At 36.1% G+C, this 14,801-nt stretch overlaps 1 protein-coding gene across 1 annotated transcript in view; it reads right to left on the bottom strand.

The window, feature by feature from the left end:
• CENPE (centromere protein E) overlaps nt 1–14,801 on the bottom strand; it is a 34,147-nt gene that overhangs the window by 11,351 nt on the left and 7,995 nt on the right. The window contains exons 13-31 of the mRNA XM_066317857.1: nt 13,983–14,141; nt 13,477–13,621; nt 12,394–12,488; nt 12,005–12,061; nt 11,757–11,924; nt 9,726–9,800; nt 9,353–9,475; nt 8,864–8,998; nt 8,094–8,271; nt 7,487–7,641; nt 5,730–6,044; nt 4,611–4,922; nt 4,267–4,425; nt 3,577–3,786; nt 2,752–3,039; nt 2,487–2,645; nt 1,468–1,710; nt 392–592; nt 169–315 (exon numbers count right to left, since the gene is read on the bottom strand). Coding sequence (XP_066173954.1) covers nt 169–315; nt 392–592; nt 1,468–1,710; nt 2,487–2,645; nt 2,752–3,039; nt 3,577–3,786; nt 4,267–4,425; nt 4,611–4,922; nt 5,730–6,044; nt 7,487–7,641; nt 8,094–8,271; nt 8,864–8,998; nt 9,353–9,475; nt 9,726–9,800; nt 11,757–11,924; nt 12,005–12,061; nt 12,394–12,488; nt 13,477–13,621; nt 13,983–14,141 — 3,324 coding nt within the window. The remainder of the gene's footprint in view (nt 1–168; nt 316–391; nt 593–1,467; nt 1,711–2,486; nt 2,646–2,751; nt 3,040–3,576; nt 3,787–4,266; nt 4,426–4,610; nt 4,923–5,729; nt 6,045–7,486; nt 7,642–8,093; nt 8,272–8,863; nt 8,999–9,352; nt 9,476–9,725; nt 9,801–11,756; nt 11,925–12,004; nt 12,062–12,393; nt 12,489–13,476; nt 13,622–13,982; nt 14,142–14,801) is intronic.

The following is a 14,801-nucleotide window of genomic DNA, read 5'->3' as shown; positions in this document are numbered from 1 at the left end:
TGTGCAATTACTGAACAACAAGAGCAAATCAACTGAACCCAAGGTATGCAGCATTTTAGCAAGATGTGCAAACCATTTTATACAAAATGCACAAAAGGCTTATGCTCCATGACAAATGTCATTAAGTTCCTATGTGCATCCTTAAAACAAGCAGAAAAATAAGCTTACCTTAATTTTCAAGGTTTTTTCTTTCAAGGCGTTGTCAGCCACCTGCTCTGCAATATCCACTGGGTTTACCTGAACGGACGTACTATTCAGGTTTCTCTGCTTCAGTTGTTCTAAAGCATCTTCCAGTTTTGCCTTGGTTTCAACACACTAAAATAAAAGTACACATATTGAAGTACCAATTCAAGATTATGAGTAACACAGGCATGCAAACTGCAAAACTCACCATCTCAGAATTTCTTTGCAATTCTGTCTTGAGATGGTCCCGCTCAGAGCTGACATCTCGAAGAAGTTTTTGCAGCTCATCCTTTTCTTGATTAACCCGTGAGATTTGTTCTTTAAGTTGTAAAGAGTGACTAGTTCTTTCAGCTAATAACTCGTTCTTCTCACATGATATGATATTTAGTGTCTCAGTTAACTGTTGAATCTACAATGAACAGAGGAGAAACAAAATTTGCTGGGCATGGTCTTTATACACACTATGCAATAGTCAAATCAGTTGTGTCAAATACAAAAATCACAATTTTTAATTACTAAAATTCACACAAGCCAAAAGAAAAGTTTTTTTTAAAAAATGGTTTCTGATAACACAAAAAAATTTACAAGAAGGAATAGCATGACAACCAAAAAAGCCTACATCAGCCAACTTTGGTCTTCTGTACAGCAAGAAAAACAAAGAAAAAGGCAATCAACCCATGTCTATATAAAAGAAAATTAAAATAAAATAGAAAATTAGCAAAAAAAGGGACAATATTTTTGTATTTCCTCCACTGAAGAGTAATATTTGCTAAAATGATGCAATCCGCAGTGATACACATTGATCTACAAAGGAAGAATTTGACAGATGAAAAGGTCAGAAGTACACATTAAGAAAAGAAAGAGTTGGCAAAAACTAAGTGCAAGACTTTCAAACATTGTCTGGTATTCAGAAAGTGTGAAAGACACCAAGGATTCAAAACCTAGTTAAGTTCATGCTGTCTACCCAGTACCTACCAGAAAGCTGGAATACATGTTCAAGTACTGATTATTATATTAAACATGAACACACATTTGATAAATTCACATTCATTCCAAAGACAGGCCAATCCAACGGGTCACAAAGCTGAGACAAACTGAGGATGTTATTGCTAAGTATCAATTAAGAAACTTCGACCAAAACTCTTTGCCCATGTTCATGTTTGTTTACCAACCATAAAAGTGACGCGCTGCAAATTAAAAATTAAATAGTTTGTGCAAATGTTTAGCATATCAGTAATAAAATACCAGAATACAAAGCAGTGACTGAACACCAAAACTACTCACCTTGCTTGTTAGGCTGTCCTTCAGAATCTCTGACTGCCTCTGAGCCTTTAACAAATGTTCTTCCCTTTCTTTACAAGTCTCTACCAGGTGCTGTAGCTCATCTCTCTTCTTGTTAAGTGAAGTGATCCTCTCAAGCTGCTGACACACTTGCTCATTCACTGCCCTTTCAGCTTGTTCCTTTTCTGTCAGGAGGTTGCCATACTCAGCTGAGACACGAGTCAGGTTTTCAGTGACTTCAGTGAGCTGCAAAACCAAAAACCAGAACTGGTATTTATAACCTCCTCTCGCAAGGGCAAAAATAGTTTGGTGCTTGGGAGAGTGAAAAACCACTAACACTCAAAGTTCGCAAAAGTTCTTGTCCCACGTTTGGATGGAAGAATGTTATTGGATCATCATTCAGAAGCACTGTCTGTACATATGGGCTGTTATAAAAGGACTATTTTAAGGATAACATCCTCAATGGTTTGCTACTATAGTAAGTATAAAACCCAAAAAAACCCCATTTTGCTAAAAGCCAATCAAGTGTCAGTGCTTTTGTTTCAGTGGCTGGCAAAAGTAAACATGGAAAAACATGCATGACATTCTAAATCCATAAAAATGCCTCAGTTGCTGCACCCACTGATTCATTACTGTCTCCTATCAGCTGTGAGTTAAACACAAAGCCTACAATCCACAGTGGCTTCAGACACGAAAACAAAAAGTAGAGAACACGTTTATAATAGTGTAATAAATTAAAGAATATGCTAATCTGTCCTAATGTTGCTTAAGCGCTGTCAGAATTACACAGCTAATTTACATGATTGGACTGTAAAAAATTCAAGGCTAGGAAAATGCAGAGAGGCCAAAGTGCATTGTTGACCCCGAATAATATTTAGCCATTCCACACCAAGACACGTTGAGTTATAAATAATGGGATTCTGTATTACATCTACTGGAGCCCTACAAACTGAAGTTTGCAGAAGACACAGTGTTGCCAAGCCCAACAGAACTTCTGTTCTCTTGGGAGAACTGCTTCTGACCTTCTGCTGCAGTTCATCAGTTTTTTCCTTCAATGCCTCTTGTGCCTTCAAGAGCTGGTTTTCTTTCTCTGAAATGCTTCCTTTCAGCTCCACAATCGTCTCCTGATGTTGTCCAAGAGATTCTCGAGTACATCTCAACTCCTCCTGCATCTCTGAGTTCTTTGGACACAATTAAAATACATTAACACCAGAACAACACTTCCAACATCTAAGAGAGAAATCCACTAAAGCTGTTCTCCTACAGGAAGAGGACAACTTTCATTACCTTGCAAATTGTCTCATGTAGAGCTCCTCTTAGCTGGTCTCTCTCATTCTGGAGATTTTCCAGTTGCATTTTAAAATCCTCCTCATCATCTCTTTCTGTCTGGCTGCTGGCTTCCTGGGAGTCACGTGGTTTTGGAATGACACCTGTTCTCCCCATTTGTTCAGATTCTCCTTGATAGTCACTGGCCTTTGCTTCCTCCATTTCATGCAATTTCCTTTGTGCCAGGGTCAGCTCTTCTCTCAGAAGAGATAACTCTTGCTCCATAGATTGTCCTTGAACCTGTGGAATCTATTTTGTAGGAGATACAAGTAAACAGATTCAGGAAGTAGCTTCAGGAAAAATATATCTGACACCTTTGACAACTTAATTATGTATAACAGTCAGACGCGCTGCTATAAAGGCACACACACAAAAGTCTAATTAGCACATCCAATTACAGGAAGTGTTGGTTGCAATGTCCCTTTCACTGCCTGGAAAAAAGTCAATTCTACATTTGCTTTAAAAGAGCCAAACCACCCTTTTCAGATGAGCAGTTTTTAGCTTCATCTGCTTATTAATAGAACATTCCTGTGCAGATCACGACCATCGTGTATCAAGATAATATTCTATTTATAGTCATTTTCCTACTAGACATCCATATAGATATAGATGTATTGATATAAACAACATGGGTAGCCTGTATCTCCAATAAACCACAGTAAACTTCGAGTTTAATGAGGTGCAGTGAAGTACCACGACCCTTTTCTGTAGGGTTTTTGGCACTTATTTCACTCAAGTGAAAGTTTAAATAAAGCAAGCTTCCCATTAGAGCTCTAGCATAATTACCAAAGATCTTTCCCCAAATTCTTCTGTTTTCAAACGTAAACTCTCCAGCTTCTCCTGCAATGAAAGGTTCTCTTGTGTAAGGAAAATGATTTGTTCCTTTTGCACCTGAAGCTGATCACTTTCTCTACAGCTATTATGTTCTGATTTCTCCTCAGCAAGCTGATCTCTCTCTGAGGTGAGGATTTTCATTTCTTCTGTCATTTCTGACATCTAATAAAAAATATGCAAAGACAGCAGTTAAGGTTCAGTATAAAATTAAATGTCAAAGTTTTGTTTGATCCACTCTCCTACAGTATTTATAGCAGCCTTTTGCAGTACATTGGGATCTGAGCTGCCACTGAAAATCATGTGTCAACTTCTCATTGGAACTGTTATAAATAATGAAATTATTCATAACTTAAACATAAATCAGCCTCCTTTCTACACTTAAGTAACCCTCATCTCCTCTTCCATTTCCCATCCCACCACTCAAATCCACAACCACGGAGCACACAAGCTAAGGAAAGGTTTATTAGACTGCACATTACACCTTGAAGCTCCACAGAAACAGCAGCAGGTGGTAAAGACTTGGATGAGGCAGTGCTGTTTCCTTGCCCACTTGCAACCAAGAACCCAGCAAGTTTTTAAGGACATGTAGAAGAGACTACAAACAGACTAACTGGGCTTGTTTTAATTATTGCAAAGTTTTACCCGTATTTGGAGTTCTTTAATGGTTTTTCCTAGTGCCTCTTCAACACTCTGAATCTGAGATTCTTTTTCAGAAATACTTTTTTCCAACTTCTTGACAAGGTTCTGGGATTCCTTCAGAGAACTTTGTGTATTTCTCAGATCTTCATGTGCCATGATGTTCTTTAGAATACAAGAGAAGAAAAATCCACAAAGAAAATACATTTATTTTGTACTGTTAGAAAGCATTCCTTGATTAACAACAACCACATGAACTCCCACTCCTATGTACTCCTAAATATTTTAATACATTTGTAAGTTTTTCTCCTAACATGTATGATCTGTTTCTAAAAATGCAAAATTCCTACCATTGCAACAGTGTCCTTTATATCCTCTCTGAGTTGCTCTGTCTCAGCTTGGAGAGACTCCCCTTTTTGCTTCAGGTCATCTCTTTCCTGGGTTAGAGTTTTTATTTCTTCCTGACATTCTGTAAGCTGCTGCAAGACTGCCTGGATCTCCAAATCTTTGGCCTCCAATCTCATTTCACTAATCCTTTCTTCCTCTTTTAATTGCTCCATTTCATTTAACTTCTGCTGAGTCCAAGTAAGATTTTCTTTTAGCTCAAGAAGTTGGTTTTGCTCTGCTGTTTTTTCTTCCAGTTCTTTCATTTTGCTAGAGAGCTTTAGGTTGCAAAGGAAAAGGACAAACATGTTCATTGTAGTGCAGAACCCCATTGCATGTACATGTTCTCACAGCTCTTTTATGAGCTTAGAAAGGATGAAAGATGCTAGCTAGCAAATCCATAATTTCTGTTTAAGTCACTGCTTATACTCTTGCCCACAATAAATAAGCATTTTTAATGGAACTTTCCTGTGATGGCTCTCTAGCAGCAAAAGTCTTACTAAAACATGCACATGAAACTGTAGCATAGCTTAGGAGTTATCAAAACCATAGCTGGCATGTGACAGCCAGAGTAGTGCCCAAAACTTTGTTAAAAATATGTATGTTTAACTTCCTTTACTTTTTAATGTTTTTATACTTATTTTTCCATTCTAATGACCAGTTTCTGTGGTGATTCTGTCTGGTTTGGACAAACTCGTATTCTAAAAGGTCTTCAGTTCCCTATGAGGAAACTTTGTGTTTATGATTTGATATATATAAAGTAGGTGAGAGCAGCATTGATAGAAAAAAACTTGCACAATAAAGATATTATTTAAGAATGGGAAAAGAAGAATTAAAAGGTCAATTACAGAAGAACCTGGGACAGCATATATTTCCATATATTTTTTGACTACAAAAAGAGACCATTGAGCTGACTAATCCTTCAGTATACTCCTGGCACGGAATAAGTAATACCCATTCATGCCAGAGGAAGTCAGTACTATTGTAATTTATACCTTTATAAGTATTTCTCCCAAAACTTTTTTTTAGCACCCTGCATTAATTCCTCAAGTATCATATGTAAAAAGGAGCAAGCTGACACTGACCTCTAATTTCACTTCATCCAAAATTGTTTTAGACTCTTGTGCTTCTCTAGATAGGCATTCTATCTGGAGCTTCATTTGTTCATTGGTTTCTGATGCAGCTATATATTTTTGTTCTATTTCTTCATGGAGCTGTTTAAGTGCTACATATTCCTCATCAGACTTCACATATTTCAGTTGTGCATCTGTGAGACTGTCTTTTGATTTTTCAATTTCTTCAGACATATGTTTAAGTCTCATTTCATTATCAGCTACTTCAGAAAGCAGCTTTTCATTTTCCAGTTTTAATAAGCGTAACTCCTCACATTTTTCAAGAATCTGCCAACAGAAAAACAATACTAATATATAGTGGTTTCTAAATCAGTATTTGTGAGAATGACATAATAAGAAACAGGTACATGTGAAGATATAGGAAATAAAGTACAGGCAAATATACACTGGGTTTTACTCTGTTGGGAGGGAACTGTCTAGCAAAGCATCTCTAAAAGAGAAGGAAAGCAGTCAAACCGCTTGCCAAGTCCTGAAATCTCTCTTGTAATTCTTGGGATGTTCTTCAATACTTCCTGTTTCCTGTGTTTGAGCTAAGACTCTTAAACGGCATACTTACATACATCAAGACTTTCTTCATCATACTGATGCCTTGGCCTGGCTATGTAGAACAGAGGCTAAACAGAGTTGAAGAATAAAGTAGGTATTCATTAATGGCCTTCAAAGGCTATGCCTTGTCCAGTGCAAAAACCTAGTAGAGGCTACATCCGAGATGCACAACAGTCACAGGTTTTCTCAGAGGGTTTTAAGTTTGGTCTATTTGCAAATCAAAGGTTAATTGTCCAATTATAGCTTCAGGTAATTAAGTCATATTCCCCTGGTTTGCTTCTCCCCACTACCTGATTTTTGTTTATACTTCTCAGGGCCTGAGGCAAATTGGTGTGACCTTGATTCCCAGGCCAGAAGGATTGTTTAGTCTGAAAGGTGAAGAAAGCTAACTAGCATTTTACATAGAGTTCAGAGTTATACACTAATGCAGTACAGAATCTGAAAAATATAAAAGCTAAAAACTTAAGGCATCAATACAGAGATTAAGTTGTTAACACCTAATTACGTTTTGTTAATTAGTGGAAGTAGACCCTTGCAGGGTTTGGAACTTTTTGCAAAGCATTAATGAGTTTGTAGATTACTTGCCCTGAATAATTTTCCCTGCGCATACTTAGTAGCAAATGGTTCTTGGGACAAAGAAAGCTAGAAAGTGTTTGCAAACAAACCCTTTAAAACATGACAGTATACTTAGCCTACAAACCCCTTACCTGCCAGGAAACAAAAAAGCTTGCTAACAAGTTTTCCAGAATTTGCAAGGTAAATCTCACACTTCTCAAGCAGAATTTCTACTAAGAGATCTTGACATTTTCTCTTTTGCTCAGTTAGACAAAAAATCAGTTTTAGAATAGTGTCCAGGGTCAAACACAATTATGTCTATGCATTCAGTTGTCAGTGGTGACCATAGCAATTAGACATGCAAATGTTGTATTAGGAAATCATGATTAATTGTAGTTATCTGTGACTAAACATATTAAACTAAACAAACTTATTCCTATGTACATATTAAATATCTGAGAATCAACAATTTAACAAACTTAAAAATCTCTGGTTGACTGATGACAACTTTTGGCTTTAAAACTTCAAATCCAATAAACCTCCATTAGCACATTACCAGTGAAGTACAATACAAAAAACCAATAAAAAAAGTTAGATATTTTTTTTACCTCTTTCTTTTGCATCTCAACAGTATTTGGTAGAGATTGAGATTCTGATAGCTCATTTACTTGCTTTTGTAGAAGCACATTCTCTTTCAAAGCATTTTCTAGTTCTCCTTTTAAGTCAGCTGCCTTTTTTTCCAGTTCCACAAGAGAAAGCAAATCTAGAAAATTAAGTTTAGACTAATGAGTGAGTGCAAGCGAAAAAAAGGCATGTTTTAAATTAAGCAGAATATTTATAACACATTCTGAATATCATATTGTTATAATTCAAGAAAGTACATTTTACTGTTGCCAACAATTAAAAACTAAGCTCTTAGTATGAATTCTGTCAGTACTTGTTAGGTTGATAGTCAGTTTATTTTCGTTTTTCTCCAACAATCTTCATTAGCTTGACTGTGCAAAATATTCTGTAAGCTCGAATGTTCCAGAATGTTCAAGAAAGTGCTCAAGTAGTTACTCCATGCCAGCAATACCAGATACCCTGGTTGCTTTATACTGACAGAATCTCCATGTATTGAACAAGACAAGAGCCAAAGCCTTGCCTATCTTCCCACCATTACAGGGAAAAGGGAGGAGAGAAGGACCAGGGAAAAGACACCACCTGGAACAGTACCTTTTGGAACTTTACCCTCCATCAGTGAAGTTAGTCTTGTGTTTTCTTGAAATAAAGACTGGAGCTCTCTCTGCAAGTCAGCTTGCATTTTTTGGTAACTGGCCTTTCCAGCTTCTATTTGCCTCTGATATAATTGAACATCCTTTTGCATTTGGTTGTAGTTATTTAAGAGTTCATTCTTCAGAAAAACAATACAATGTGCAAGTCACACACAGAATAGAAGTCTATGTATTTGACATTTAAATAATGTATCTGGTACATTTTCTGTTGTCACTCTGACTCATATTTATCAGCTTTGATATGGCAGAATAAGGCACAACAACTGTATTCCTGTCAGAGTCCTCTAATAAAACATGCCTTAGAAGTCAGGGCCATAACTGCTGCTACTATTTTGTCTTTACTCTTTCAAAGCTTAAGGTAAGCTCCATCCTACTTCTGATCCACATCTCTTATTCTCTTTCGTTCTCTGGTAAAATTAGGTCTGAAGTCTTATGTCCTAATAACACCCTAAAGACTGCTTCTTTTCTCTCTTTCCTGGTAAACTTAAAACTAACCACCCACTCCTACCGAAAACCCCTTTACTTTCTTTTAATCGCTTTCCTGAAGACCCATTTTCCACAAATTGCATAATAAAAGTATTACTTAGAGTACTTGGAGAAAGCTTATGATGTGTGTTCCACCACACTGATGGCCTTCTTCAGTAGTCTGGAAGCAGACAGGCCCTTAACAGCATTTAGTACACCTATAAATGCAGTTCAACAAGTACTTGCCATCTTCTCCTTCAACTCCAGATTTTCACTTCTGAGAAAAGCAGACTCCTTTTTGGCATCCAAGGCTATGGCTTCACTGTCTAAGAGGGATTTATTCAGCTGCTGAATTTCTTCAATTAGTTTATCAGAATCTCCCTGAAAAAGACAACACAGAAAGAAGCAAGAAACTATAGAGCCATAATAAAGCAAACTCGTTCATTTTAATGTGGTTAAAATGTAAATGCAGGCTAAGAAAACTCAATAATTTACTTTCGGAGGAAGAGTAGCACGTAAGCTGAGAAGTGGGAGAAACAGCAACATTTCTCATAGCTTGACTTCCCCAGGGTATTGCGCTATGATATGTAGTAATCAGCATTTTAAGCTTTGTAAAACAATATTTCCCAAGATCTGTAGGGAAGCAAATGTTCATCATACCAAGACTAAACCTAATTTAACGCAACTCAGAAAAAACAAAGTAATCTCTCAGCCCAATAGAAGACTCAAGTTTACCACTGAAAAAGAAGTTTCCTTTTTTTCCACTCCTGCTTTTTGTAATTCCTCCACACGATTCTGCAATATTTTTATTTTGTTCTCTTTCTCTTTTAGCTGTTCCAGTTTGGAATTTATTTCTGCCTAAAAGTTGGAGAAAAAAAAAAGGGGGAAAGAAGATTCTAGTGCTCAGTTTGGTTTTTCAGGTCAGAATTTATCAAAACCGACGCAGAAAGCATTCATGGTTTTTAGACATATCTTTCTCATAGCTGCTAAGATTAATCAGAGCACAATGATGTCCAGCTTGTCCTCAGCAGACAACGTATTTCAAGCTAAACAAACCAAGCATACTTCACACAAGCCTTACTACCTGTAAATTCATGGAGAGGCTCACCTCAAGTTCCTCATTGTACACTTCAGCATTTGAAACTAGATTCTTTAAGCTGGTAATTTCATGCATTAGTTGAATCTGTGGAGCAAATTAAAGCAAAATTGCAGAGGATGTTAGAAAGCACCCACACCAGTAGTTTTAGTTGCCAACACCATGAAACCAAGCCAGGTCTATCCTGTGTTTTCTTTCTTATTAGTATATACTCACGAATCTACTTCAATAGCTACAAAGCAAGATGCTACATACTCTTTCAAAATAGATACATGACAGGCAAAGCTCTGTTTAAGCTTCCCAATAATTAGAAAGGATTCAAGTCCAATTAAATCTGCAATAGTTTGACAAGCAAGAGCAATGTGATCAAAGCAATTAACGCAGAAAATGTACAGATACAACACTTCAAATTCCAGTCATGCTAAGCAGGTTTTTATGACACAGTGTAGATATTTATGATTTAATCTATTCACTAACAGGAATGAATGAGAAGGTGCCAAAATGGAAGTAAAACAAGCCATGAACACATTCAGTGCCATTCTCTGAAAGAAGTCACAATTAGAAGATTATATAGGAGCTTTTTCAATTTCTTTTGTTAGAAAAGTTTTACAATAATCACACATCTACAAGTACTTATATACAGCCACAAGCAAAGGTAAGAAAATGCAATCTGCAAATTAAAGATCAGTGAAAAAGCTTTAAAACAAGTACTCTCCTGTGATATTCCTATGAAGTTTACCTGTATAAATTGATATATTTCATCTAATGTATTTGGTGAAGTATGTGACCTTTCAGTATTGCTATAATTATTCTGTTACATGGGTATCAATAAATGCTTATATTTGATTGACTGTCTTCAGATATCTGAAGACAAGTCATTCCAAAAGCAATTCTATAAGTGGAAACGACTTCAGATATTACATCTGCTATTAGATACACAAAAACTTGGCAGGGAAAACTGTAACTTAGGATTTGTTAAACATTAGCTAAGGAAGATAGCCCATTCAGTCTAGCATACAAAGGGTGTTCTAAACAGAATCTTAAATACAAGCTAAATGGTGACATTTTATGGAGCCATTTTCTTTAAGATCCACAAATCATTGTAGGGAACACAATGCAAATAAACAGTGATATTGTTAAATTGTAACCTGAAATAAAAAAATGCAAAAGGATGTAACAAACTTCAACATTTGCATTATGATCAGAAGATATTACACACACTAATGTGCAGAAGTAATGTCCACAAAAGTACTAGGAAAAGAAATGGAAAAATACATCTATGTCTCAATACCTCAAGTTACTGTTAGTTTGGGATGGTTTTTTTGCCATAACTCATTTCACAGTCCAGTCTTTAGGCAGGTAGAACCTAATACAAGTGGTAAGGATTTTAGACTACAGACTCAGAATATAAACATTTGGACAAACAAGGAACAACATCAACAAAGAGGTGAAGAGAACTCAAAGTCAGCATTTCCTATATTTTAAGTTATCCAGTAGATAACTTCACAGTTTTGTCACTTCCTGGCACAAAATACGTTTTGATTTTATTATTACTATAATTTAAAAAATAATTTCATGACTAAGTTAAATACTGTGTTGGAAGTTAATACTCATGTCATCCATGGATTACCAAAATAAGCTATCTTGGAATGTAAGACGTTTCACAAAAGAAGTATGAAAAACATGGTTTAGCAACCATACTTTAACTTCAAAACAGTTCTAAAATGTATTTAAGCAAGAAAACAACTGCCTCACAGAAGTCTAGAGTGAAATTCAAAACACATTAATAAAAATAACATATAGATACATATTCACATAAATACATTTTTAACCAGGCTTCATTATGAAACTCTCCAAAAATTTGTCTGAATTCTGCACTCCAGGTAAATCCAGCTTAAATCCTGGGTTCATTAATTCTGTTGCTGAATATAGCTTATAACACCATCAATTTGTGAATCAACATTTAAGGCTAGGTACACTGAATAAACTCCAGAAGGCCTTTGTGCATAGATAGAGAGATTGAACTATTTCAATGCACCTTACCTCATGATCTTTTTGTGTCTGCTTTTCCAGTGCTTCAAATTCATCTATTTCTGCTTTTTCCTTAAGTTTCTCTTTCATTTCATTTATTTCCGATTTCAACTGCTCATTTTCCAGCACTAGGTCATTGAAGTTAGCTTGCAGGACATTGACTTCATTTACAGCGATATCCTAAAGAAGCAGCACAAGAAACTTCAGAAGCTGTTGCTGCAATGTCAGCCTTATTTTTAGAAAATTCAGAACAGATCTACCTTTTCTAGTGCTAATGCTTCACAGAGTTGCACAGATTCTTCAAAGTCTTTCTGGGTCTAGAAAAAGAAACACTCTCAGTTAGCAGATCTACAAGATGAAGCAAGTTGAGTATTACATTCCTTGTTGCTTCACAGCTAGTGAGGTAAATGTTACCTTCACAGCTAGTCCTGTTTAAAGACCAAAGTTGACTGGATCATTTGCTACAAACTCATAGAAACACAGAGCCATACCACAGCTTCAGAGAGATGTCCAAGAGACTTTCTAACCAGATTTAATATTCTACAGACAGTGAATACTGGTGTTCTACAGAAGAGTAAGGCTGATCTCACTGAGAAGCATGTTATGCATATGCACAGTATCAGAAAGTCAAAATGGATTATGATGTTACCCAATTCATGTTCGGACCAGCAATCCATTCTACTTCTGAAATTGGATCAGGACCCATCAGGCAAGGGCTGTCATACTCAGAATTTTCTAAGGCAGCTGAAAAGAAAGGTGTATTAACAAAAGTACCAGTAGATTTCAAACTGAGCATCAAGAATTTTCTTATAATTTTACCATAATTGGAAACAATCATTCAATGGCAATAACATAGCACCCTGAGCAAGACTTTTAACTCTCATGATTTTCTGTTATGAAAGGGAACATCACTGAAGTCTAGTACCTATACTTATGTTGACCATCTTATCACATGTTAGTGTCTAAACCAAACCCAGAATATATACTTAATTACAGGCTAGGAAAAGTGTGACTGTCAAAGAAAGAACCACTCAACAGTAACCTGCAAGATTTAAGGAAAAAAAGCACCTCAGCCTCATACAGGAAAAAAAAACAAAAAAAACCCACCAAAGCCCAGAACAATCCACTTAAAAGCAAATATGTTTGACAGGAGAGATAAAAAGGATCTAAGATGTAATTCAGCAACAGTACTGCTAAATTGTCCTCTTGTCTTCAGCTCAATTTTCAGTTCACTCCTCTTAGGAATCCTTGAATTTCTGTCTCAGTCTGATCTTTGAGTAATGGTTTCCTATTCTTGTTGCGGATTTGGGGATTTTACACACACACACACACACACCCACACACCCCTCTCCATTTTTGGGGAGAGAACATGGGTTAAAATGGATAGTCTGTGTTAAAGAACACTTTGTCAAAAAACTAGGGGATGTAGGTAGGCTGCATGGCAAGTGTTCATAGACCCTGCCATTTACCTCACAACTCTCCCCTTTGGTTTTAAGAAATTAAAAGCTTAATCTCCAGGGAAGCTGGGATGGTAGAAGCATTTTTCATTGAAAAGCATGCACAAGAACACTTGGAGCCTTGTTAACTTGTGCTATCAAAGGATTAACTTATTCTCTTTGGGAAATGTAATGCAATGCTTGCAAAGTTATTTATCAGGAATTTCACAGAAAACGAAATAGACCATAGAATGGTCTGGGTTGGAAAGGACGTCAAAGACAATCTAGTTACTTACAGTCCTCCACATCTGGTAGTGCTGGCAGAGACAACTTCATTTTTTTTGTTTCAGTTGGCATTGCATTCTCAAAGACTTCAAAAAAGCCCATGTTTGCCTGATTGATTTTACCAGGAGCCCAAGTAACTCTTCTTCTTCTCTTGGCCTTTAAAAAAGTATTTACAGAATAAGTGACAAAACCAAGCCACTAGGTAGAGAGTAAATGTTGCCTCAGGCTAGTTCTGTATCACTATCTGTATCAGCAGTTAACTACACAGTATTTCGCAGTTTCCTCAAAATTAGTTGGAAAGCAAAATGTCCCTGAAGTCTGCTCAGTGTTGCCATAAGGCAACATTGAATTGAGAGTCGAAGTTAATTTACAAGTTAAGCCTTTAAAAATATGAAAAAAAAAAATGAAAACTGCCCATCATACTTACTCTTCATTATCAATATAAACTTCTGTATTTAATATTACCTTTTGCAAAGTATTTCAGAGTTATTAGGTAAGATCTGGAACAGGTGCTTACTTTAACATTCTCTTTTGAGTCAAAGGAAGCAGAAGTCACCAACATCTCAGTTAAATTTCGTATTCTGTCCTCCTGTACTTTTTGAAGGGAATTTTTTTCTTCCAACAGCTGGGCCAATTGGTCCTTTTCCATTGCATGAATCTGAGTTTTTGAAGACACCTTCCATAAAGAGAATATTAATCAAGCTGACATTTTAAGAGCAGAAACCACTCCTACAGAAGATACACAACTACTGATACTTAACACCACCAACACATATAGTCTTTTAAGTCTGGAAGAGAAATCTTTAATCCTTAATAATGAAACTGACAATTTCATCTACAGTTTGACTGCAGACTTTGTATTTAAAAGTGGTCGAAATTCCCAGAAACCATACAGCCTCAGATTTTTCTAGGTATAAAAAAAGCATTCTTTCAAAAATAAATCACTACCTGCTATCACAAAGAGAGGAAACATACTCCCAAGTTAATGTTGTAGATTCATTATCATTACAAATAAGAAATAATTTTTCTAAAAATTCTCTAAGGATATTTATAATTTGAAATAAAAAATGTGCATTCTTTGATGTAATGTGGGTTTTAGTGAGGGAAAGACATGAGAGACTACATTGTTTGGTAAGAAGTTAGTATTGTTCATTTTATAAATACAATTTCTACACATGACCTAAGCTATGCCACTGATATTTATGCAGTTGCACTTTCCTGCAACTCAAACTGAAGTTAGACATCAATAAGGGAGGTAATACGAAGTTGGGATCTTGAACAGACGTTCAATCACTTCTTAGGTTAATTAATTATATGAACTATTTCTTTTAATCCG

This window comes from Sylvia atricapilla, chromosome 4, assembly GCF_009819655.1.
Source record: "Sylvia atricapilla isolate bSylAtr1 chromosome 4, bSylAtr1.pri, whole genome shotgun sequence".
NCBI lineage: Eukaryota > Metazoa > Chordata > Aves > Passeriformes > Sylviidae > Sylvia > Sylvia atricapilla.
The sequence above is the reverse complement of the archived record's forward strand: the minus strand, read 5'-3'. Positions and strand labels throughout refer to the sequence as shown.